We start from the raw sequence: 26,729 nt of genomic DNA on the forward strand, positions 1-26,729 counted from the left end.
CTGTCCTGGCAAGCACTCTCCTGGTATAACTCTGATCTCAAGTATTGAAATAAGATGGGTCTTGAGATCCTGTCCCAAGGCCTTAATTAATATTGTACTTACATGTCGAGACATTTCCAGGCTTTTTTTTCTGAGACCTAACTGACAGATCCACAGTCACATTTACAGAAAGGAATACAGACTCTGGGTTTGAGGAGAGTTCTCAGCAGTGGGATAAAATGAACCTCAGAGTCCAAAGCAGCATGTGAATAGCTTATTCTGGAAAGAAGTTGTATTGATTGCTCTTCTTGCTTTTCTGCCAGAATCCTGACAGAAGCAACTCACAGGGGCAGAGGGTTGTTTTGATTTTGAGTTCCAGAGGTTGAAATCCATCATCAGAAGGCATGATGGCTGCAAGGGCTTGGTCTGTGTTGGAGAGAGTTTGCAATGGCTGCTTCTTTACATCGTGGTAGGCAGGACTCTACCTGAGGTAGAAGCAGAAGGCTCAGCCCAGAGCCAGAAGTGAATATCACCTTCAAGGCCTGCCACTTGGAGACCCACCATCTCCAGGCAGACCTTGTCTTCTGCAGATTCTGTGACATCCCTAAAAAATACCATCAGTTGTCCAAACTGAACACCAAGTGTTCGAACACATGAGGCTGTGGAGCATATTTTAGGCTCAATCCATAACATCTACACCTTGGCTCACATGGACTCATGATCGTCATACAATGCAAAATGCATTCCATCAAACTTCAAGAGTCCCTGGCCATAACAGTCCAATGTCCAATGTCTTTTATGAGATGAAAGGCGAACTCTTAGCTGTGAGTCCCTATAAAACAAGATTTAAAAACTTACATACTTACAATGGTAGAGGACACATAAACATTTGAAAAAGGAGGAATGGAGCACAGCGAAGAAAGAGCAGACCAAAGGTAGGTCAAAATCCAGCAGGGGAACGTAAACCCTAAAGCTCCATATCTGGCATCCTGGATACGTGGTGACATCAGTATGCTCCCGTGGATTTGGGGGAGGCTGTTTCCATGCCCTTGCTACCTAAAGCACATATGCCCTCTTTCTTGGTTGCATTCAGTGCCTGGAGTTTTCTCAGCAGATGCTTCATGTTCCTGGCAGCTCCGGCATCCCGGAGTCTATACTGCAACCTGAGCTTTGCCTTCCGAGTTTCATTCAAGGTTACACAGCAGTTCCACTCAGAAAGACCAATCTTGATATACATCACTTGGCTTTCCCTCACTGGAACGTTGGTGCAAGCCTCAGTGGCCCCTAGATTTTGCAGTCTGCCCGTCTGCAAAGCCACCAGCATTATGGACACTGCCGAGGGCTGCTGCTGGGCCAGGATAGAGCCACACCCCCTTGAGTTAGGGCTTCAGCAGGCTCTGAGAACCTGTGCAGGTGACTCTGGAGAAATGCTTTCCCAGTCTGATGAGACAAAGTAGGACACTTTGTGTTCAGGCAGTCTTGCTTTTAAATGAAAGCTTGTCAAACGGGCTTTTCGGTTTATACCTTGGAGTTCTTGATAGATAGGGCCTCACTCTCGATGATCCTTCTCTATTGTCCTAGTGCAAAGTCTGGGATTACTCTCTAATGGAGCTCGTCTCTTTAACTGTTACAGCTGCATTGTGCATACCCAGTTTCCCCACAACTTTAAATGCATTCATGCTGCTTATCAAACTGCATGTTTTCTACATCTTCTGTTCCTTGCCTTTGTTTTTGATTTCTTACAGGGACTATGGCTGCATCATGGCCTAGATAGTATGCTGTCTTGAAAATTTCTTCATTAAATGGAATATGAATGGGCTCTACCCCCATCCCCAAGAGTCATTGTGCTCTGAACCCCCTTGAGCCTGGCCTTCACCATCTGTATGCAAATACATGGGTTTGGGGGTGGGGAGGCATTTACATTCAATCTATGATAGAAGTTTCCGTTTCTGCTGAGAATGGTGAATTCTTTGAGGGTTTTCTTGAGTGAGAAGAGAGAGTGCTGCTGTCTAGATAATATTGTCAAAGCTTAATGGCTTTGGCATATGGGGCATTGCAGGCAGGGAGCTGGGACTCTTCACCTGCAGGCAGACATGGGGAAAAAGAACATTGGACATGAGCAGATTTCTCATAGAAGATCCGTCATCCCATAGCTAAAGGTACCCAACCCATAGCTCCTTCATATACAATCCTCCTGTTTACTTTTATCTTAGAGAGATTATTCTTGAGGGAAATATATTTATCATTCTCCATGCTTAATAAACGGAATAGTCTTATAATAAATACACAAGTGTTTCTGCCACTAAGAAAATCACTTCAGCATCTGCCGTGGAATAACCCTTTTGTACGTTGTGCATATGAATTACTCTCATTGGTTAATAAAGAACTGACTGGCCTATAGCTGGGCAGGAAGAGATTGAGCAGGAGAGCCATACTAGGAGGATGCTGGGGAAAAGGAAGCAGAGTCTGGAGTCGCCAGCAGCCACAGAGAGAAGCAAGATGGGCATGCTGTACTAAGAAAAGCTACCAAGCTATGTGACAAAGCATAGCTAAGAAATATGAGTTAATTTAAAATGTAAGGATTAGGTAGTAACAAGCCTGAGCTATTGGTCAAGCATTTGTAATTAATATTAAGTCTCTGTGTTGGTTATTCGGGAACTGGTAGGTGGGAAAGAAATGTCCACCAACAAGCATCCTTATCTTTTCAATTATTTTGGAGAGGAAAGGAAAACAGACAAGAAAATACCCCTGTTTCTGCAAAGCACAAGTGGTGAAGGGATAAGCCATACATCTTTGGAGTTTGACAGGGAGGATGCAAAGCAGATGTAATACAGCCAGAGAAAGGAAATCTCCTTCCTCCACCTACCTGCTGCTTAGTAACAGCAAGGGTCTCTACCCATGACCCCTTTCCTCCTGTGCATAGCACAAGCTGCAGATAGCCCTTCTCCTCATCCATGCTCATCCCTTCTGCTTTTCTTTATCAATCCAATATAAAACCCTTTCCTACTCTGTTCCAGATAACCAATTTGGGCTTCTAAAACACGGTTTCCATCTATTTCCTTTTTTTTTGGGGGGGGGGTAACCTCAAGCCCTGGAAAGCCTATCTAGTTACATGCTCAAAGCCAAAGGGCCTCAACATGTCTAGTATCACAGGCAGGGAGTGAGGACTCTCCACTTGTAGGCAGACATGAGGGGCTGGCAGGGGTCTGTCTTAATACCAGGGACTGAGAATCCCTCAGTCTAAGAAATGTGAATCTGAACATGAACCAGGAAAACGGATCCACAGTTAAGATGAGGCTCAGCTGTGAAGGTTCTTACCGATTTGGGGATCTGCACAATGGAATAAAGTGTGTTTGCTGCATCCTCTTCCAGCCTTGTTCCCTATTAATAAGCAACAAACAAACACAGTTACCACCTAAACTTCTAAATCACATAGACAAAACCAGGGAGGCACACAATCCAGAGAAAGCAAAGGATATGTAAGAGAACACAGAGAGATGAAAATGAAGGTTCTGGGATAGGCAGTGAAGTTCTATTGTTAGTAACTGCTGTAATAATGTACATTAATCAGTTTTAAAGAAAGTCATTGTGTTTTTATTCATTTTCTTTATTGCATTATTTTCTGTATTATATTTCAATGAATTTCAAAATATGTGGAGATATCTCATGAACTATGAGTCTCCTAAGGTGGCTAAAGGCTAACATGAAATTATAGGATTAATGTTGTAAACTGACTTATCCAGCAGTTGATGGTCTCTTGGAGAAACAGTAAGGACCACCAATGAACCAAAATAAAGCAATGCCAAGAAAAAAGACTCATGGTTAGAGAAAAACATCCTGGGTTAGTTTAAGTGCATTTCCTGACCATGCAGGGCAGACTTGCAGTTTCTCTAGGTGTGACCTGAGCAAGAGAAGAGAGGGAGACAACGTGATACATTTTGACTTAGTGAGTTGAGCAGGCTACAAAGGAGGCCAGCTTCCAGCCTCCTGTGAGGAAGTAAGGACCACTGTGGTAAACCATAAAAAGGAAGAGGTGATTCATGTAACTGTTCACGTGAGTGTCACAGGTTTGGGGAAGAATAAACTGTTCTAAAATTCACCAACTTCTGCATAGACATGAAGTAAGATGTTGGGGAGGCAGACTGACTGAAGTTAGAGACTCTACACCTTAATCCCCCTTCCTTTTTCCATGCTACCCAATCTTGTAGGGGGTAGTCTCAAGTGAAGTAAGAAAAACCTTGGAGAGATGGATCTGATCCCAGAAAAAAAAAATGGAAAAAAACTCACATTAACGTAAGGGATTGTGTCATATTCTGTATTCTCTTCCAACTGGGGACAGAAGTTGGGCTTTTCCTGGTGGCTGTCCACTCTCTCCATGTCATCCTTGGAGCCTGAAACCAGAGAGAATCAAAGCCTGACTTTCTTACCACTCACCATCTACCCTGGCCCACTAAACCTGGCTGGTCTATTCAGGATGACCAACCATCCTAGTCACTCTGAAATGGAGACACTTCCTAGGACAGGAAACTTTCATTGTTAAAATGGAGAAAGTCCTGGACAAATGAGGATGAATTAGCCACTCTGTCACTCCACCTCTCAATCTCCAAATCAAGGCAGCCAAAGTGGGAAGCAGGAGAGGTCAGAAATGTTCCCAGAATGCCTCAGGCAAGGGCATTCTCAAAGACTATCTCAAAGTCTGCATTCATACTCAACTATTGCCACAATTTTTCCTCCACAGTCTACTCTTGCCCCACCATGGATAGTACTGGTAGGGAGGGGGTAAACAAATGAGGGTTTTGGGACACAGTGTGTGTGGGGGACACTGTAGAGAAAGAGAGAAAGGCTTATCCAAGAGGAATATGTCCAGTGAGGTGAAGAGGAAACAGGAATCTTGATGCTGATTGAGTAAAGAAGACAGGCTGGTTGGGGGCTCTGACAGGGATGAGGATAGGAAGGGCAGGGAGACCACTGTCTGCTGGACAGGAGCAGAACCAGCAATGTATGACCTGTGTCTTCAGAAGGGCCACATCCTTCTGAAGGAAGGACAGGAGTAGGTACTAGAGGGGGACCCTGTCTTCAGGAGAGTAGTCAAGGAATACACTCTCTACTTTGGAGCTAAGACATACAGCCACCTGTGCACTTCTGTGTATGTATACATACATATGTGTGCTCATATTCATGTGTGAGTAGGTGCAGGTATGTGTACGTGAGTGCATGTGCATGTGTGGGAAAGAAAGAGGTCAACTTTGGGTGGTGTTCCTCAGGTGTTATCTACCTTGTCTTACAAAACAGTCTCTCAATGGCTTGACAATAACCAGTTAGGCTAAGATAACTGGCCAGTATAAGCCCCAGGGATCCACCTATCTCTGCCTCCCCATTGCTGGGATTACAAGTGCATGCTAATACATCTGGATTTTGTTGTTGTTGTTAATGTGAGTTCTGGGGTTTGAACTCAGGTCCTCACACTTGTATGGCAAGCACTTTATTGAATGAACTCTTTCTCTAGGCATTGACTGGGCACTTCTTAAGGGAAGAGACCATGACCTCTTATCTTTATATCTTTAACACTAAATATTGCACACAGATTGAAGTATTACATGAGAAACAAAAGGGAGAAAATATATGAAGTAAAAAACCATACATGCTTTACCTTTTCTTTTCTCTGTCCGCATAGTAAGAAGAATGACAAACACCAAGAAACTGAGCGTGATGAGCAATGGTATGATGTATATGATGACCCTAGATGAATTTAGGTCCTTGGCAGCATCTTTGAAGAGAAAATGAGAGGCATGAGGAGGGTGGATGTGTATGGTAGAGTCAGCTAGGGAAAAGGACCCAACTCTAACTTTCCTCCCAGCTGGTGCTTTCCCAGAGGCCTCTAGTTGACACAGAGCCTATTTCCATAGGGACTGGGAGCTAAAGAAGATATATTTCTCCAACCAGAGGCTCTGAAGAGAGAAGACTGTCACCTTCACAGAGGTTCTGGACAAAGATGGGGGTCGAAGAACTGTGGCTGATGGGATTTCTGGCCATGCAAATTAAGGTCTTGTCTTTCTCTCCCAATCTCCAGGAGATAGGGAGAATGGCACCATCATGAATCTCATTGACTTCCTGCCCTAGGGCTTTCCAGCTATAAGTCACATTGTCTCCTCCTTCTTCCATGGAGCATGTCAGATTGGTTATGCAGGTACCATTTTTGTCTTGCTCATCCATGGTGACTTTGGGCCTTGACAGATGCTCTGTGAAAAAGATAGTACAATAGAAGATGGAAGTTTATCCTGAGCTCAGCTTTTCTGAAGTATCTTCCAATCCTTGGATCTGAATCTCCCTGGGAAATCCAAGAAGGGTAAGGAAGCAACAAATCAGAGCAGAATGTCTTATTCTTATCTGAGACAGGGACCTCTTAAGTCTGCTTGGCCCAGCTATATAGCAAGAATAACAGTTGCAGCTATTACAGCAGAAATAATGATGCAACAACAATGTAGTGACATTGACTAAGCCCAGTTGGGGTGCAAGCAGTGTGTTGACTTGTATTTTAGATGTCATCTAATCTTTAGACAGAAGCTTCCCATTGCTTGTCCTCAGACTTCCATGAACACACTTTCCTTTTGCCTCTCCAGGAGAAAAAAATACTGGAGTAACACTTCTCACTAGTTTGTGCCCACTCCTTTATGTTTAGAGGATCAGCAAATGGTTTATTGGTGAGATGAGGAGAGTCTGGCATTATCTAGCCTAGAGTTTGGTCCATTAACTATTTCTGTTCAAATACCTTTTTCTTCTTCATCCTTCCTCCAGATAGATTGTCTGCACATTATCTAATTTTTGCTCCCTTCTACAATGTCTCTACAGAACTTCAGCCTGGATCAAGGTGTGTTGCCTAACTCCTGTAAGCAAGTTTTGGGTCTCATCTCCTGGTTTCTCCCATACTGTGGTTTAATGCACAGGACAACTAACTCTTCTGGTAGAGATCTGAGAGACTGTTTTATAAGTTTAACTCCCCTGAGTGGTCTCTCTTTTCTCCCTCCCTCTACTTTTCTTTTTCTGTTGCCCAGGCTAGCCTCTAAACCCTGAGCCCAAGCAGTTCTCCTGTCTCAACCTCCAGAATAGCTACAACTACAGGCATGATCATGGCTGGATCTTATCTTTCTTCTGACTTTTCTGTCCATTTCTCAGTTGCTTAGACTCTGTAGGGGAAGGAATGTAATGAATTTGTATCTAATAATCTTCTTAAGGTAGACACCATTTTCCTTAGTGTATATATATATACACTAAGACTTTAAAAAAGTAACTTGGCTAAGGCCAGGCACATAGCAAATAATCAATCTTTGATTTCTATCTGTGTGATAGCCACTTTTGTTGTTTGGTTTTTGAGACAGGGTTTCTCTGTGTAGCTCTGGCTGTCCTAGAACATACTCCATAGACCAGTTGTCCTGGAACTCAGAGATCTGCCTGCCTCTGCCTCCCAAATCCTGGTATTAAAGGTGTGCTCCACCACTGCCTAGCTGATAGCCACTTCTTAGGTTGCCCATGATCTACATTGCACTTATAGAATCTCAAAGTCATCAGCGACAAATCATCAGTGCAAGAATCCTCTGCTCCCTGATCCTTGCTGGGTGATTACCCAGTCTTGACTAGAGTATCCCCTGTATCAGGATGCTCACTACATCTACGTGCCTACCATCCACAGTTAAAACTGAGTCTGCTTACCATAGACATACAGCACATACTCCTGGATGAAGGGATACTGAAGTGATGAACTGTGAATCTCCACACGATAGACACCTGAGTCACTCTTCTTTAACTGGCTGAGTTTCATGGAGTAGTTTCCATCTGGAAAGACTATCCGGTTTTTGTTATGATTTTGGAGCACTAGGACATCGCCCTTAGCTTTGATGGCAAGAGAGATTGACCTGAAGTTCCATATAATAGTCTCAACATGTTTTTCTGTGAAATTCAGAGGGAAGGTCACAGATCCACCAAGGGCACCAACCACTTCTTTCAGAGTTCCAGAAGTTGCAGTTACTGCAGACAAAGAAAACCAAAATGTAAGCTTTTGCCACAAATCACTGTGTCCTTTGGGTTCTTGGAGGATCCTGAGAAATATCTCCAAGTTCAATACCAACAGAACCCCACTCACACAAAAACATCGACATTAGAACCTTCTGCCTGCAAAGTCACCTGCTGCCACCACACCACATTCGCAAGAGACACCCAGCTGAGTAGTAGACCAAGCTCTGTGGTAATCTTGAAAGCCCAGCTCCATACTGCACAGGTTCCTGTGTGGAAACAACTAAGGAACTTTCTATCTGGGTCTCTTACTCCATAGATAGTTCAGCATGAAGTTGATGAGCTAGGGTGCCCAAACCAGGGTGAGTGGTTCACAAGCATAAATCAGAGTAATGGGGGCAAAACTCTAGGTTTGTAGTGACAGCAATAGCTGGCATGTCTAAGGATGACCTCTCTTCCTAGTTTATGATGTGTTAGTAGACTCAGGGTCATCCCCACAAAAAGTTTCCGCCTGCTTGCATAACATGTTTGTGTGGAAGAAGGAAAAGGATGAGTCTGAGTGTTGGGGAGCCCTGCTTACGATGCTCACCTCACATGCTAGAAATTGTGGTAGGGTTTTCATTCCACAAGAGTTTTGTTTGCTTGTTTGACACAGTCTCAGCTGACTCTGTAGAGCCTGGTTCTGAAGCAGTCATCATCACTCATGCAACTCCACGTGAAAGAATGACTCTTGGTGGAATCTCCAGAAGTGACCAATTAAGCATTTCCTGTGCTGGTAACTGGGTGGCTGCCTGTAAAGGTCTAAGGGACAAAGTCTGGGGCTAGCAAAGGGCACTGAGGTACTTTGGAATGGGACAAAAAATGTGAAGCGTGAACTCTGAACTTTCTTTAGCTGGTAAAGTTCTTAGAAGAGGAATTTTTATACTTTCATCATACAAATCCGGACCTATTCCCCTAAGTACAGGTCTGGGGAACCTTCAAAAGTACTGGCTTCCCTTCTTTAGAAAACAATTTCCATTTTCAAACATTTTTCCCTATAATTTATCAGTCAGTGCACATATACTTTGGATCACCCCAATCTTGTCAAATTATCTAGTTAAATAATCTGAGTTTTCAAAATGCCCTTACTTCCATAATACAAAGGCTAGAATGATTTTAGACTGTCTTTACTTTAATTATCTCAAAATATATAAAAAAAATAGTGCCAATAAAAGTTACAGAAAAAAATAAAACTTATTCTGATTTTTTTTTGACCAATTGATGCATTCATTCTTTCAATTCAATGTCAGAGACAGAAAGGGTAAATATTTTGAAGTCAGGTAAAGATTGGGTATCACTTGTCCCCCAAGTGGGTCCAGTTCCTGGACCTTCAAGTAATTTCATTTTTACATTAGTTTGAGGGGAGATGTATTAGTCCTTTTTATGGTATGTATCAGTCCTTTTCTGAAGTAATAACAATGCTTGAAGCTTGATACTTTAAAAGAAAAGAGGTTTATTTAATTTACAGTTTGGGGGTTTGAAAATCAGAGTGTGTGCTAAAATGCCATATGTGAAGCCTTTGATGAAGATTCTCTTGGTTGGGTCACAAGATGGCAGAGAAAGAGAAGGGAATCCACGCCTGTGCAGAAGAGGCCGAGAACAGATTGGCTTCACCACAACAAATCTGCTCTCAGGACATTCAACTCACTCCAGCAAAGCAGAAGTAATTCTTTCTCAGCACAGTACCCTCGTCACCTAACACCTTCTGCTAGGCCTCATCTATTAAATGTTTCATCACCTCAGCCTCACCACAACGGGGGCCAAGCTTTTGGTGTCAAACTCATGGGTGTGGCAGACCACACCTAAACCACAGCAAGGTGGGAAAGGGAGAGAACTGAGAACATGGCTTTAGTGCGTTACATGTGTGCATGTGCAAGCCAGGAGGAAACCATCTTTTCACTCTTTCATAATAGGTTTCTGTTTTCTCAAGGGTAAATGTCACCAGATGTGAGTAATGTGGAGTAAGTGTGAGGAAAGATCGGAAATTCACCGTCCGTTGTTAGAGTGACAAGTGGACGGTGACATGGGGCAAAGTGGTCCATGTGACAACTACCATCAGTTCTCGCCCTCCTCCTCCTCCTCCTCTTCTTATTTTTCCTTTCCTTTTTTCTTTTTTTGAAACTGGCTTCCAACTTGCTATGTAACTAAGCAACCAAGAATGGCCTTGAACTCTTTTTTTTTAATTAAAAATATATTTTAGATTTTTTAAAATTTGAGTTTATGTGTATGTGTGTATGTATGTATACCATGTGTTGGCCTGGTGCTGCCAAAGTCAGAAGAGGGCATTAGATTCCCTGGAACTGGAGTTACAGATGGTTGTGAGCCACCATTGTGGGTATTGGGAATCAAACCCAAGTTCTCTGCAAGAACCACAAATTGCTCTTAACCCCGGAGCCATCTTTTCAGCCTTGCTCTTCCTGCCTCCACCTCCCAAGTACCCACCATACCCAGATCACTGTTCTATCTTAAGTGTATCTTCAGGATGGAAAAAGAAGTTAGCTGAAGAAAACAGCTCCCTGCCATTTCCTAAATAATGGGTTAATGAACAAAAAGGAGCGTTGGTAAACTCTAACCAGTTATATTATCCCTGTGACTGGGAAATGGGATCTAGAGACCAGAGACATTTAAAAAAAAATGTTCAAAGCTGAAATGAAACTTTTCTTTTGTTCTGTCTTTACCACCTCCAGCTATGACTCTACAGTTTACTCATATTTAAGCAGATGTTTGCTATGCTGGGCAACTTTTAGGAGCGAAAGATAGAACTGAGGGCATGGGCGAAATGGTCATGATTCTTGCACTCACAAAGTTGCGAGAGATCAACAATTAAGCAACTACATGTGATATGAGAAGGGAAGTAATGAGTGCTGTGAGGATTCCATGGCAGGGCTTAACCTGACCTGTCAATCAGAAGACTCTCGAGTCTAGACTCACAAGTGTGCCCAACCTTTTAACATAGCATCATGACAGTCATTTGAAAAATTTGCCCTTGAGAACCCCATTGTAGAGTTACTAGAAAGATCACACAATGCTTTAAGTACATTTCCAATTTTGAGCTGGGCCACATTCCTAGTTTTCTTAGGCCATATGTAGCCCACAGGTTACAGGTTGGATGTGTTTGCTAGAGAATGTATGACTACCAATTCCTTCCTGAAGATCCTTCCTCAGATGCCACATTCCCACCTGTAGCCGGGAATGGTGTAGCTTCATTCCTCTGTGTCCACTTCACCTCTCAGTTCACAGCAGCCAAGAGGTTTCAGTAATCTGATAGCACTCAGCCTGAGTGATATTCTCCTCTGGCACAGTGATTGCCTTAGAGTGGTCCCATGACCTGAGAGAAGCCTGGGACTTTAGCTCTAAGGCCAAGATAATGATAGAAAGCTGTGGAAGATACAAAACCTACTTGTTGTCACTGGACAAGTATCCAGGCCTCTTCTCTTTCCAGATCCTCAGTTGTGTGTGTGTGTGTGTGTGTGTGTGTGTGTGTGTGTGTGTGTGTGTGTGTATGCATGCATGTGCACACACACATGCACCGTACATGTATGTGTGCATGGGAGAACATGCCATGGTGTGCCACGTGGAAGCCAGAAGACAACTATGGAGTCACATCTCTCCTTTCAACTTTATGTGGATTCTGGGGCTCGAACTCAGGTGGCTAGACTTGTGTGGCAAGCGTCTTTACCTGCCAGGCCATTTTGCTGGCCCCCTGGTTTACTTTTGATTTCATGCTATTTTTGTGCTTCAGCTTTGCTTGTCTCTCTGAAATCGATCTCATCCGAAGTCTGTTTAAAGCCACACCTCTGGAATGGCTTGGCATTCGAGTTCCTCTGTGTTCACTCTAACTTTCCAAGAAAGAAATGTCCCTGCTGGGCGGTGACTGGGCATGTCTCTTTTTTTTTTTTTTTTTTTTTTTTTTCTGTAAATTAGCCAATGGCCAGTCTACAAGTATTAGGTCCCAAATTACCCTGTGATGGCATCACTGTGCCCACAGAAGGATGTACTGGCCTCTCTTCCTACCAGGGTGCAGCAGGATAGAAAAGGTCTCTCTGTCTTCAGTGGGAATCAAGGGACCCAGGATTCATTCTGTCTCCTCCACAATCACAATTTCAGAGGCAAACCCTTGGCATCTGTAAGCGAATCTAGTGGGCTTACCTTTGTTGATCTTCAGAACAAGCTCAGGAGACAAGAGCTAACACATGCTATTTTATAAATGAGACTAGTAGGGCTGAGTGACTTTTCCAAGGCTACAAAAAAACGGCAGGGGTGTAGCTCATTGGTAGAGTTCTTGGTGGATGTGCCTGAGGCCCAAGTTTGAACCCCAGTTTGAGAGAGAGGGAGAGGCAGAGATCCTCCATCTCAGAGGCCTGTGTTTTGATTTTGATTTGATTTTTACATTTACCATTTTGAGTTTTAGTTCTCTCTGATACTTATAGAAGGAAAAACACCTTCAAGTCCTAGGAATTTGGGGATGTTGAAGTGAATGTGGATCTGAAAGCATTCTGACCAATACAAAGCAGCCTGACAGCATGGTGGGAGGAACCAAGAGCAGAAATGCGCTTTGAGAGGGCTTCCCATTTTTCAAGTTTCATTTCTGAAACACGGGTGAAAACAGTTCACAAAACTCAGCAGTGGATGACCTCGCAGAAAGACAAAGGTTCAAGCACCACTGCACATCTCCCAGGCAGCCTGCCTGGAGACTGGGAAGGCACTGGACTAGGAGACTGCCATCTGCCTTTCTGTCTTAGGTGTCAGAAGTGTTCTCATCTCTGAGACAGAGCAGAGTAAGGCTTCATCTCATCTTTTCACTTCTCCTTCTTGTTACATTCCCCAGGAAAGGTCATAAGTTCAGTGGGATGAAGGAGCAAAGTCCAACCCCCTCCCCCACCAGGAGAGCAGGCAACCCAGGAGGAAAACACAGGAGCAGGCCTGGCAAAGCTCAAGAGCCTGTCAACCCAGTCCTTGAGAATGCCCCAAAGGCACCACACATTGGACCTTCCTCTTCATGGAAATCAAGAACAGAACATCTCAGAACTGGGAGGAATCTTCAGGGGGTAATCATTAATCTGATTCCATTCCATTTCCCAGATGGGGAGACTTGCCTGGCACACCCAACCTGTCTCGTTTGCATCGAAGCCCATTACCACTCTGCCTCTGGTTTGTCTCCCGCTCTGTCCTCTGAGTTTCTCCTGGTTCTTTGCAGTGGTCCCCCATAACCCTCACTAATCTTTGTTTTCCTTAAAACCTTTGCATTACTTGATCGATCGTTACAAGATACCCAGAGGAACAGACTGTTGTCCTTTTACCACGAGGCTGCAAGAGCTAGCCTCATGGCTCCTGTCAAATTGTCCAGAGTCGGATCCCATTGGTGTAGTCAAGTCCCCAGCATTGTGCTACCTGTTTATTGAGGATCTTTCCAGTTCCTACCTTGGCCTTCTGTACCTGGAGAAGAAAGAAATCCCATCTGGCTCTTGCTGTGAGAGACTGAGTTCAAATGCATTTTTACTGAACACCTTTCCAGTGTCAGGTGCCATGCTGATTAGCATTTGGTGTGTTGGGGACAGTGCCAGCTATGGAAACTCAGTTTCTGCTTTACCTTGTAATTACTGTGTGATCTTACCTATGAAACTCGACCTCTCTCAGCCCAAATTTCCTTATCTTTAAATCCCTGTCTTTATGTAGATTTGTAAGGGGATGGTACAAAAAGTACCTTAGAGTATTAGGAACTTAAATGGCAATTATTATTGAATTAATTTGCTTTTGATATCTTAATTTAAAGCATCCCACAGTAATTCCGCAAGTTAGTTTTAATTATCTGTTATTCACAGAAAAGCCAATTTCAAAGTACAATGATGCTCTCTCACAGCAATCCAGTACCAAGTTAAACTAGGAATCTCACATCCAGGGTCTGTTCTGCTTCCACTGCTCTGCCCTTTGGAGGTTCTAGGACAATCTCAGACTCTTTTCAGCCATGGGAAATGTAACACCAGACTGCCCACAGGCTACTGGAATAGAGCAGCAGGGGACTCAGGTTACATATTCATGGAGCCACATACACTTCAGGTGAGCACCTGGGCTTTTCGGAGCTCTGGCATACCCTCCCCCATCTCGTCTTTAAATTCTAATTCTGATCCCCATTTCCGTTCAGGTAGTAATTTTAGAACAAAACTGTTTTAGGGCAACCTACTTAGGGCCAGGTGCTTCCTTGTATTGCAAGCTCTGGTGAATTCACGAAGGAGTGACAGTCTGTGGATTTGAGTCACTTAGTATGGTCTGGTATGAGGAGGACAGGATTGAAAATGCTATGTGGCTTTGGAGCAAGTTTTTTCTGGTAGGTTTATTGTGTACAGATACGAGTTATGAAAGCCCCTCAGAGAGAGAGAGAGAGAGAGAGAGAGAGAGAGAGAGAGAGAGAAAGAGAGAAAGAGAGAGAGAGTCTCATGACTCACACGGTGGTATCTCATGTGTCAGAGAACACTGAGTATAGTAAAATCTTTTATTACCATCATACACCTATGACAATACCATAAAGGCCTTTAGTCCTTCACATGAGAGAACACTGAGTACCTATAATTAATTACACAAAGTGCCTATAATTAATTAATTTTCTAAATAGAGGCAGATTAGATTGCTTGGATTAAGAGAAAAAATTAAAATGATTGCTTCCATTGATCTCATTCTTATGCACCATCATTAAATCTATTTAGAAACATACTAATTAAAATATATTTATGAATAACTATACAGCTGTATAACTTCACTTCTAAAGTTGCTCTCAAAAGGAGGGAAAGCTGAAAGAGAGACCCCAAAGCCCAGGGTAGCTTTGACATTCTCCATTTAACTCATGACAGATCTGGACCAGAACACAGGTCTCTAAAACCCAGCCCCAATTACTTCAATTCTCTCCTTCCCATTCAGAAGGGGCTTAGTTCCAAGAGCTGTTTCTTTTCTTCTCCTTCCAGATACCAGTGGTTAGTTAAAAAGCAACACTAAATGAGGCAGAGGCTTCAGAGTGGACCAGGGAGCCTGGGGTTACACCTCAGGATGAGGAGGTCAGGAGAATGGGGCAAGATAATGGTTAGACTCACCTGTGAGCTGACAGAAGACAGAGGTAAAGATGATGAATGTTGAGAAACCAGCCATATCGTTTTCAGGTTGTCTGTCAGTCAAAGGAACAAAACTCTCTCTAATACATCAGACTTTTCTGGCCCTCCTCTGCTTAAATGCAAATTAGGTAGGAGGAGTCATGTTAGAAAGAGTTATGTTTTATGTCACAGTAATATTTCCAAATGGAAAGAAAAATAATTGATAAGACTCTTATTTTCTATTACAGGTAAAGAATCAAACACTTCGTAGAAATTTTTAAATAGAAATGGTGTATGCCTTTTTATTTTACCTGTTAGTTCTTTTTTTTTTTTGGATTTTTTCTTTCTTTTTATTTATTCTTTGTGTCTATTACATCATGAATCTCCATCCCATTCATTTCCCCATCCCTTCATATTCACCCTCTGCCCTTGCAACCTCCCTTCACAAAATAATATAAGATAAAATTTAAGAGAAAAAAGAAAGATTTTTTAAAAGAAAGAAAAAAGAAAATGAAAGAGAAGGGAAAAAAATCAATCACGTCATGGAGGCTGCATTGTGACACAGTGAGTCACGCAGCAAACCCCTTTTCCATACAGCTTTCCTTGCACGTGTTCACTGCAGAGTCGTTGGTCTGATTCCAGGCTTCTGGTTTCTACTACACTACCAATGCCAGGCGTCACTGGAGCTCCTCTTGGTTATCCTGCTGTTGCTCTGTGTTGTGGAGATTCTGCCGCTTTGTCACCCGTGACTTCTAAGAGACTCAGAAACAGGAAATAGGTTAGATGGGGGCAGGAAGAGAATAGTATTTAATAAGCTTTTCTACATGCCAGTCGCTGTGCTAAGAATACACATGTTCCTTTATGTATTCTTCACATAAACCCTACGAATGAAGTTCTACTATACATCCTATTTTATAATTGAGTAATTATAGGTTAGGGCTTATGACAACAATATCAAAGATATGTTGGAACTGGAGAAATGGCTTAGCAGTTAACCACACTTGTTACTCTTCCAGAGGACCTGAGTTCTGATCCCAGCACTGACACAGGAGAAGTAAGGGGACCTGATGCCTTCCTCTGGCCTCAGAGAGCACTTGCACACATGGCACACTCACATACAGAGACATACACACATGCATAAATAACAATAAAAATAAATCTGAAGAAATGTTTTAACCAAAAGAAACTACTGTGGGAATTAAAGACAAGTCATAAGTGTGGGAGAAGACATCTGTAATGTTTATATTCCATCACACACACGCATACATACACACACACACACACACACACACACACACACACACACACACACACACGAGTCTTCCATATCAATAAAAATTAGGAAGATAAGCCAGGAGTGGTGGTGCATGACATTAATTTCAGTACTTGGAAGGCAGAGGCAGGGGCTCTCTGTGAGTTTGAGGTCAGCCTGACCTACACAGTGAGTTCCAAGCCAACCAGGGCTACATAGTGAGACCATCTCAAAAAAAAATTTTAGAAAGATAACTCAGTAGTCAAGAGATTCAAATACTTCATTAAAAGTGTGTCCAAAGGGTTGATGAAGAGAAAATACCAAGGAAATAATGCAAATATGAGTGCTTAAAAGTTCAGCAGTGGCATTACTAAAAGTAAATTATAAAAAAAAAATCTAATATTCTTTAAATAAAAGGAAAAACTTGCAAAAAAAAAAAAGAATAATCAAGCAGTAAATAGCGGACCTAAATCCAACTACCCTAGTACTTATATTAAGTGTAAATAAACAAAACATTTAATTAAAAGGAAAGATTATTAGAACAGACTGAAGTTTCTAGTTTACAAGAGCTACACCTTCAAGATACAAATGGGGAGATGACAGGAAAGCAGGAAGACAGGCATGGTGGAGGGATGGGTGGAGACCGCACAGTAAGCATGATGTCATTCCTGATGAATAAAGAGTTCGCTCACCAGATGGCAGGAGAAAGGTCCCTGAGAGTAGAGCTGTGAAGGGAAAGCAGGGGAAAGGTGGCCTGAAATGGAATATTACAGCCCAAATCCAGGTGTGTCCTAGAATGGGAACTCGGGTCATATCCAGCCTTTGCCTCACAGCTTCTGAGGTTCCTGACAATGGCATTGAGACACACACCAGCAGGTTTCAGACTCCTGCTTCCATGGACATCCTACAACCTCATTCATTCAGCAACCTCCACAACCGCCCACCTCCTCTGCCTTCCTCGGAGCACTGAGTTAACTGCCTTTGTTTTTCATACTTTTGCATTTTTGTAATGGGGCTGGATCATCCAAGTTAGGTTCCTGGCTGAACTATTTTTTAATAGGACTTTTCTTTTAACAGGAATATTCAAAATGTTCAAGAATGACTGGATTGTAATAAGGTTGGGGTGGTATTTTTTTTTTCTCTGCTTGGTTGATGTTTGGGGCATCAGGCGAGGCCCCTGTACTCCCCTGAAGTAGACACTATCTGAAAAAAAAAAAAACAAAAACAAAAACGACTGCTGTCAAAGTGAAGGCCCACCAAGAACATACAGCAATAGCCGAGTAACAAGTAATCACCCATCAATCTCCGCACATTGTAAGAAGTCAACGGATATTAATAGAATCACGAAGATATCAGGTCTTATGGATATGAGGAGGAGGGAAAAGAGCAGAGTGACTTGTGATTCCTATTGGGTTGAGAAAAAAGAGGGGGAAAAAAACCAAAGAGAATGGAGAACAATGTGGACAGGGGTCTGGATGGGATAGGAGGTGGTTTTGGCTAAAGGTAGAATGAAAAAAGACAGAAAGTAGTCCGATAACCAACAGGAACTCCAGGTCTTAGTCCCCGCAGACTGGCAAATTAGGCCAGCCTATGTTCTTTGGGAAAGCCCATGAAAAGGAAAAGGAAAAATTGAAGAATAGAGAAAGGAGTGGTGGAGAGGAAAAGAATAAGAGCCAGAGGAGACGATGTGACGGTGAGAGGAAGAGAGAGAGAACGCAGCTGGGCAGGTCTGGCCTCCAGCGTTGATACTGGGCATTCAGTGACGGGGCATTCACTCGAAGAGGAGCGTGGCTTGGGTATAGGGGAGTGTAAATGAGGTCCTGCTCTTCCAGGCTCAACTTTCTTGGTGTTCCTTCCTGGGGTCCCGAATGTCTATTACACCCATGAATGTGGGTCACAGGTGCTGGCCTCATCTGTGGAAAGTGCCCTGGATGGTTCTTTCCAAAGTTTACTGGGTCACTTGGATCTTTGTCCTCCATTTCTGGCTCACTGATACTGCACAGGGCTCTGTTTCAAGGCTTCTTCCCCATTGTCCACAGTGTTCTACCCACTAGGTTTCTGCATGCAGTCAGGCAATGCTTGCTTCTGTTGAAAATGAACTTCACGGCCAGTCTGGGCCTCCTAAGCTGCTGACTCAGGGTCATTTGGAAATGGTGTCTCACTGTTGCCCTGGTCAGGAGTTTTCTGGCATCTCTCCCATCCATGTCACTATAGAGCACTATTTTTCTCTCCCTTCTGTTTTTTTTTTTTTTAATACCTCTATTGCAAGTGTGAAATGAAAGTAGATGCCGGGAAGCCAGGGTTGGGATGGTCTAAGAGGAGGTGGGTGGGCTGGGTGGAAGGGAATGGCAGATGGGGAAAACCAAAGTAAAGATTGGAAACTTACCATTTCATAAGTTCATTTAAAATTTAATAATTACAATTTGAACAGAGGTACCTTGTATGGGTGGACAATACTCTCCTCAGAAGCCATAGGTTATTAAATGAAAATCCCAATGCCAGGTGTAAGACATCTCCTTGCCAATTGTTGGTCAGGGAGGCCAGGGAGGTCAGGGAGGTTAGGGAAGTCAGGGAAGTCCAGAGGCTCTCAAAACAGTGCAGGCTTTCACCACTGCTCTTGATTGCCCAACAGAATTTCATGATAAGACCCTATTGCTAAAGATGTTAACCACATACTTTGGATACAGAACCCAGAGAAATCAAGCTGGAACTGAACGGGAAGCCTCCTCTCTGCTAGCTAGCATTCACGATTCTAGAAGGTGCTATGTAGGCTACCAGTGAAGAAAAGCCTCTGATAGTCCTACCTGCCTTTGAAACTTGCAAACTCTAATACTGACCTACCTGACACGATGTACCCACTGGTACAACAGTGGCATGATTATGATGAGAATAGCCAGTTACTTTCTGATTGGATCTGAGGCCTGTTTCACGGGAAGGAACCTATGCTTGATAATGTAAATTTAGTCAAGAACCTGTGGGCTGGTTGATAGAGCTTCAAGGGGAACCTATCACTGTTGATTCGCTAAACGGACATACCATTAAACTGTCTTCTAAACATTCAAGTTTACACCTTCAGATTAGTGTTGCTTTCAGCCTTGGTCAGAGACACCTCTTGTAGCTGTGGGCAGTGGTTAGTGCAGAGACTCATAAATGGTGATAAACGGTGGTGGGGTGCTCAGCTTTAAACAAGACATCTATACCACCACCACCACCACCGCCTCCCAGGCTCAGGAAATGTTGTAGAAGAAGGGGTGGAAAGAATGTAAGCACTGGAAGACAAGGATGTGTGCTGTGAAATGACATGTTCAGGTCATAACACTGCCCTTGCACTCGAGACTTCGCTGCAGCTCTGCCAACCTTGGACCTTCAACATCTCATCGTGAATAGGGGTGATGCCCATGGAGCCTCACCCTCCCCAAGGGACTATTGGTGGTTAATGGTTGCTGGAGCAAGAAGTATCATTTTCTTCAGTAATATAACCACTGACGGATAGCCGGTGCTCTAATAACTGCCCGCCAATGTTCATGCAGTTAACCTTAATTAAATTCCGTTGATCACATACGCCAAGAGACGTGAAAGTAAGTGTGACTTCTCAGGAAGAATGGTTACAGTAAGACGAGGGTGGACGAGAGGGTGATAGGTGTGAAAATGACTAAAATTCACCGTATTTGTGATGAAACTGTCAACGAATAATTTCTTAAGGAAAAAAAAAAGAATGAAAAACAACAAAAATGCTTGTTACTAAGAGTGTAGCTCAGGTTTTCTGAGGCTCTCCCGTGAGTGCAGCTTGCCTCTCTCTCACTCAAAGGCTGGAGCTCCACAAATCCACCAATCCATTTGGGACAGACTGAACCTGCCTCTGCCCTACTTTCATCATTTTCTGATTTACTTTGCTATCAAAGCAGAGATTTCTTGATTGTTACCTGCCTCTTCTGATGGCCTTCACCAGCTTTACTCAGCGTATTCCCTAGAGAGTCTTCGGGTCATGCCTGCTTGCCATCCGCCATCTTCCAAAAACCTACCTAGATATCGTTCCAACTTGACTCACAGGCTGACACTTATTTGTTAATCTTGACAGCTCCATTAAGAGCCAGAGGTGTACTTTGCTGAATATTTCTTATTGGTAAACATTTCATTAGCAAAGCCAAAGCAAGAACCCACATACAGTTGACATCCAATCCTATCCTAGCCTATCCATCCTACAAATGATTGAGTATTGCTTGCTTTTACAGCACACTATACAGATGTGGGCAGTAGCAGAAATAATAGTTATTATAAAACATTGCAATTTTGATTCCTGAAATTCTTGGCAAACAAAATGAAGATGTGAGAGAAACTATTCATGTAAGTTGACCCAGAAGGGACTTGGGTAATTCGTGTCATAGCCTTCCTCGTTCCTGTAACTGACAGACAAAGTTTTTTTTGTGTGCAATATGGGGAGAATTATGAAAGGGAAAGAGGTCCAGATGGAGTCAAATGAGATCATTGAAAAGTCCTGCGGTGACCCTTCAAGGGCTACTTGGAGAGAAATTGAAAAAAAAAAAAAAAAAGACTAAGCTAAGATAAAGGGTAAACTGCCTTTGAGAGCTAAACTCAAACCAGCAGCACTGGCCAGCACTCCTTCTTGTTCATGAGACCCCATTCTGTCTTGTTGTCTTTTGTTCCTTGTCGTGAATCTCTCTTATGTACAAAGAGCGAAATATTTCTAGGTTCATTCTTAAGCTTCATGATTCCTTTATCTCAATTTCTTAGGCCATCTTACCTGGTCTTTTGATTTAACACATTCAGTTTTACATCTCTCTTTCCTGAATTCAAATCATGTACATGCAGCCACCTGTCAGCATCTGCATGGGGAGGTTTAGCCCCCAGCTACAGCATCCTATATATCAAGTCAACTCTTGCTTCCTCACTCTGAGCCTCCTATTTCACATGAAGTATCTTCTCCATCTCAGTAAATTGCTGCCACAGTCACTCAGCTTTTCAGGCCAGACACTTATAATTTTCCTTAACTCCACACTGTTATGTCCTATATCCAACCATCAGCAAATTCCATGGGTTCTATGCCTTGGTTTGGATATGAGTAGTGTTCCTCAAAGGTCTAGGTGTTAAAAGTTTTGTTCTCATGGTGATGCTATTGAGGGGTTCCATGAATGCTTAGGTAAGGCCTTATGGAGGGGTCCTTAAGTTTTGGGACATCCAAATACTTCAAAGAGGATGGAGGCCACAGTAGTCTCACATCAATCTTCCTCTTGGCTCATGATTATGAGTAGTTAGCTCCACCATGCACTCTCTACTATTGCCCTTCTGAAAGGCCCAAAACAATGGGATCACCTAATCTTGGTTTTTGAGCCTCCCAAACCATGAACTAAATAATTTTTTTGTCATATTGTTAATTGCTCCAGGCATTTTATTATAGTAACACAAAGTTGCCTTGAAAATTCTGCCCTGAAAAGAATACCTAGCATACAAGCACATTTCATCACCTTCAATACATTCAATACTACCTACCTAGTCTGTCTGTCTATATCTTGGCCCCCTGAACCCATCAGCAGGCTACTAAAGTGGTACATTCAACATCTCAGCTTGTATTATTCCTCATCTTATTGCTTGTCTCCCATATATCTTAGAATAAAATGCAAGGTCATTTCTAGAGCCTCCAAGACCCTACATGATGGGTTGGGCTCCCATTATAATGTCCTCTCCCTGTGGCCTGTTTCACACTTATCATTAGTGTTCAAGAATTCTTAAGCACACCTTGACCTCCATCTTCTGCAGTACAAGAAAGGCCTCCCTTCTGCTCCTCAGATACCCATGTGGCTATCTCTTCTTCAAGATCTACTAAGGGGAAATTTCTAATTTCTAATTAGGGGAAATTTCTCTAATTTCTAAAAAGTCTTTATCCCCCTCCCTTGCCTGATTATTTTCACCACAGGATCCACCATACTAAAGTAGAAAAAGCATCAAAGGAGAGACATTGTTTTCTTTGCCTGTTTCCATATTCTCACAGCTACTGTGCAGAGTGTACACGTGCTAGATGAATGAGTCCTGAATGATAAAAGCTGGGCAGGCATGAATGATCCATCACCACCTTCTACTTGTAGAAGAAAGTTGGGAGCATGAAAGGGCAGGCTTTTCAGGGCCCCTGGAGTCCATCTTTTGTGAGACTAGTGTGGTGAAGGAGAGAATGTGGGGGGAAATTTAGAAATTTCAGGATTCTGGAGAAAAATGTTTGAAGAAAGGATAGAATGCGTGTGTGTTTGGGGGTGGGGCATATAATATGTCATAACAAGAAACCATGCTGCTTGTTTGAAACCATGGCATAACCAAGTTTGGAAAATAGCATTTTAGTAGTCATTTGTTTTTCAGAACACATATAGGGTATTAGAGAAGGAGTAATTTATAAAGAATAATGACGTATTTTCTACTGTTCTGGAGGCTGGAGCATCCAAAGTTGAAGTGCCTGCATCTAGGGGAGAGAACATCTTACTGTATTGTCCTGTGTTGACAAGTGAAAAAGAGGAGGGAGAAAAGGGGAGATGGGGGGAAGGAGGAGGAGGAGGAAGGGAGAGAGAGAGAATGTGCAACATAATTACAAAGCAAAAAACAACCCCATCCTGGACACAGAAAAGTTATAATGTATGAAAGTATTATATAAGTACTATAATGTATATAAAGTTGCCTGCCACAACCTGCCACCTTGCTTCTCCGACTTCTTGTCTCTACATCTACAACTGTAGTTAGGACACAGCTGCCTTCTCTTGCCCACAGCAAATGTGTAGGATGGAAGTGGCAACACAAGGTAACTCTGAAGAGCAGTGACTAAAAAGTTTACAAGGGTCCAGGATCCCAATCCAGGAAATGGTCCTGACCCCAGGTAAGATGGGCTTTCTTATATCAGTTAACATAATCTAGCTATTTCCTTATAAGTGTGCATGCATTCTAAGTGATGGTAGATCCCATCAACTTGAAATATTACCCTTTAGAGTCTCTTATTTTTTTATTTGGCATTGGGCAAGTTGACTTTAATATTCCATGTCTCAGTTTCTTCCTCTGGGAAATAAGTATGGCCATAGTTCCTATTCATTAAAGTTGGAGATAATAAATGAAATCACACATATTAAAAAGAGCAAAATGGACTACCTCCTGATAAAACTTCAGTAACATGGGATGGTTTTCTGAGAAGATGATGTTTAAAGGTGTCTTAGAGGTTTAGTGGGTAAAGGGTAGTCTAATGTTCTTAGCAGAACCTTAACTTAACCTATTTTAGATCTATTTTATTTTATTTTATTTTATGTGTATGAGTGTTTTGCTTGCATTGATGTATGTATGCCCCAGGCATGGAGCACCCACAGTGGTCAGAAGCAAGTATCGAAGCCCTGAAACTGGAATTGTGGATGGTTGTGAACTACAATGTGGAAGCTTGGAATCAAACTTGAGTCCTCTTCACATGCAGCAAATGCTCTTAACAGCTGAACTGTTTATATAGCAACAAAATTAGCTATTACTTAATTCATTTATTGGCTTTTGCTAACTTCTGATCTGATCTCAGTTTAGGTACTGTGTATCAATGGGTCAAGCAAGGCTCAATCATTGTGTTCAAGAAGGAATGCTATGCTGGTGAACCACACACCAACATCAATTCCCCCTGTGCCCTGTTGTCCTCTGTGCTGTTCTAGCTTCTGCCCATGGCCAAAAAAAAATAAAATCATCTAGCCCCCTAATGCCAACCCCAGGAACTCATAACTCATGCAGTAACTCTCTGTCTCTGTCTCTCTCTGTGTGTGTGTGAGAGAGAGAGACAATGTGTGTGTGTGTGTGTGTGTGTGTGTGTGTGTGAATCCTATGTGCACACCCAGGCCAGGTTTGGATGGGGTGGTTCAGGGAGGTCTGTGGGACACTTGCAGGTATGTGTGTGGACAGATGCAGAGAACTCTGTTATAACTACTCCCGTTCTCACAAGGTTTTCTGAAAGAGGCAATGGGAAGAGAGTGAAGCTTAGCATAGAACCTTAACCTATTTTTCCAGGTGTCTAGTAGCTATGCCAACTGGTACAAGCAGATTTATAGAGCATTTCAGGCCCTGTGTTGTGGAAACTGAGGGTGGTTTTGCTACAAAAGGCCATGTTACCACATGAAGCTAGGGATATCATCAAATTGATACTATGAATGCCAAGCATATTAGAAACTCCCCATTTCCCTCCACACATACATGATTCTCATAGGTCAATAGAAAATCACTTTGTGGCTAATGTAGGCAAATATATGCAGAGTTACAGTCAGAGGAAAGTCTCAAAATGTGAAAGCACCAAAGGTTATAGAGCATAGTATACAAATCCTGTCCTACAACAGATGCAAATCTAATCAATGGCATCCCTTCCGAGGGATCACTATATGGATTCCTCCACAGATCCAGGAACCTTGTGGCTACTTGCACATTGCTGAGTGTAAGTGACTCTTAGGAAAGGACTTATCACCTGTACCAGTTAACCTGATTTTAGACAGGTCCACTACTTCACTTCATCATGTTTTTGGACGTTTTCTTCTTTGCAAGTCTTCCTCTTGCTCAGCTGGAACTCCCCATTTCCCCCTCTCCAAGCATGTTCACTCACCAGACACACGCAGCCGTCTCAGTCTTTCTGACCATCTGTAAAGTGCTGTGTTTGCCCTACAACCTGCATTCCCCACCCCCACACTTGCCAGCGCAGACTGTAGATGAAGCAGACCCCATGCCACGGATGCAGGCTCTGTGCCTCAGATGCAGAAAATGTTCTCAATCAGTGTTCTATGTCCCTAGGGTGCTACATACTCCTTAGGGGTGTGACATCTAACTCCATACGTGCATTTTTATTGTTTGTGGACTGATGTGATAATGTCTGTGATACGCCAGCTTGTGCTTAGAAAGTCATATAACTTCAAGCTACAGCTTGAAGTTGCTGCTAAGACATAAGGAATTATGTTAAGGTTAGCACAATATACATATATGCTAACCTAAGAATACAACAGAACAATCAAACTTGTAAACTGGAGTATTCAAATAATGGAAGCAGGAGAGAATGACCAAGGGGATAGTGTAGCAACTGAATGTGTGGCAATCAGCAGGCTGGAGTTCCTTTGGTCTTCCTGGATGGAATCACGGATTCACAGGAAGATGTGTAAAGACTTGTTCTCTGGCAGCTTTTGCTTCTCTGTTTGACGAATAGCAAGAATAGCAAGCAGCACCCTCTAGTGTTCACTTCAGTGCAGTCCTCTGGTATCAGAGCTTTGCCTCTTGACAGCAGCCAGTGTTGGAATGGAGTTCTCTGTCTTAGTTCCAGGAGAGACTGACAGCTCTCTGTACTCTGTACTTGGTAAGGAAGGTCTGCAGGTCTTATTCTGGCTCCCAACAGCCTTTTATCAGTATTCTGCACTCTCTCCTTGAGTCTCTACTTCTTTCTTGTTTCCTACTTCAGCAGCTTTGAAGTGTTCAGCTGCTCACCAACCCCCACCTGTATTAAAAACAAATTAATTTCTCATACAATATATCCCGATTACAGTTTCCCCTCCCTCTACTCCTCCAAGTTCCTCCCCACCTCCTCTCCCATCCAGATCCACTCTCTTTCTGTCTCTCATTAGAAAAGAACAGGTTTCTAAGAGATAACAACAAAACATAACAAAATTAAATATAGTAAGATAAAACAAAAACTACTATATCGAAGTTGGACAAGGCAAACCAACAGAAGGAAAAAAACCACACAACAAGGCACATGGATCAGAGATCCATTCATTCATATACTCAGGAGTCCAATAAAAAAAATCCTAAACTGAAAGCTATGATATATATGCAGGAGACCTGGTGCAGACCTGTGTAGGCTTTGTGTTTGCTGCTTCAGTCTCTGTGACTTCATATGAGATTTTATTAGTTGATTTAGAGAGACTTATTTTCCTGGCATCTACCATGCCCTTTAGGTCCCACACCCCTGCCTCCTCTCCTGTGGGTCCCCTGAGCTCTCGGGAGAGGAATTTGATGGAAAGATCCCAGTTAGAGCTGTGTGTTCCAAGGTCTCTCTCTTTGCATAAAGTCTTGACTGTGGGTCTCTGTATTTGTTCTCATCTGCTAAAGGAGGAAGCCTCGCTGATGATGGCTGAGTAGCATACCACTTTACTAGTATAGCAGAATATCATTAGGAGTCATTTTATTGTTGCTTCTTTTTTTCTTTTTAGACCAGTAGGTCTCTGTGCAATGTAGTCTCTGGTTCTTGATCAGCCACCCAAGTAGTGTCAGGTATGGACTCCATTTCATGGAGCGGGCCTTAAATCCAATCAGATATTGGTTGGTTACCCCCACAAGCTTTGTGCCATCATTGCCCTAGTGTATTTTTCAGGCAGGACAGATTG

General features: G+C 42.8%; 1 protein-coding gene across 2 annotated transcripts; it reads right to left on the minus strand.

The window, feature by feature from the left end:
* Positions 1–109: 109 nt before the first annotated feature.
* Positions 110–15,289, minus strand: Slamf7 (SLAM family member 7). Of its 2 annotated transcripts, XM_076547979.1 has the most exons (7): positions 15,108–15,270; positions 7,687–8,001; positions 5,949–6,218; positions 5,630–5,746; positions 4,267–4,370; positions 3,298–3,360; positions 110–2,060 (listed from the first exon to the last, which is right to left on the minus strand). In XM_076547979.1, the coding sequence occupies exons 1-7, from the start codon at positions 15,160–15,162 to the stop codon at positions 1,989–1,991; spliced, it is 996 nt and encodes a 331-aa protein (XP_076404094.1). In that variant the 5' UTR covers positions 15,163–15,270; the 3' UTR covers positions 110–1,988. The 2 variants fall into 2 exon arrangements, with proteins under 2 accessions (XP_076404094.1, XP_076404095.1); XM_076547980.1 differs by lacking the exon at positions 4,267–4,370 and having other exon boundaries at positions 15,108–15,289.
* Positions 15,290–26,729: the final 11,440 nt, after the last annotated feature.

The sequence above is a fragment of the Peromyscus maniculatus genome, chromosome 11, assembly GCF_049852395.1.
Source record: "Peromyscus maniculatus bairdii isolate BWxNUB_F1_BW_parent chromosome 11, HU_Pman_BW_mat_3.1, whole genome shotgun sequence".
NCBI lineage: Eukaryota > Metazoa > Chordata > Mammalia > Rodentia > Cricetidae > Peromyscus > Peromyscus maniculatus.

What these genes read in the sequence shown, in the direction of transcription:
- Slamf7 (XM_076547979.1), bottom strand. Translation starts at nt 15,162, where the DNA reads ATGGCTGGTTTCTCAACATTCATCATCTTTACCTCTGTCTTCTGTCAG. An exon ending in ACACAATCCCTTACGTTAAT is followed by an intron (nt 3,361 to 4,266) that starts GTGAGTTTTTTT and finishes GCTTATTAATAG; the next exon opens with GGAACAAGGCTGGAAGAGGA. An exon ending in TTGTGCAGATCCCCAAATCG is followed by an intron (nt 2,061 to 3,297) that starts GTAAGAACCTTC and finishes GTCTGCCTGCAG; the next exon opens with GTGAAGAGTCCCAGCTCCCT.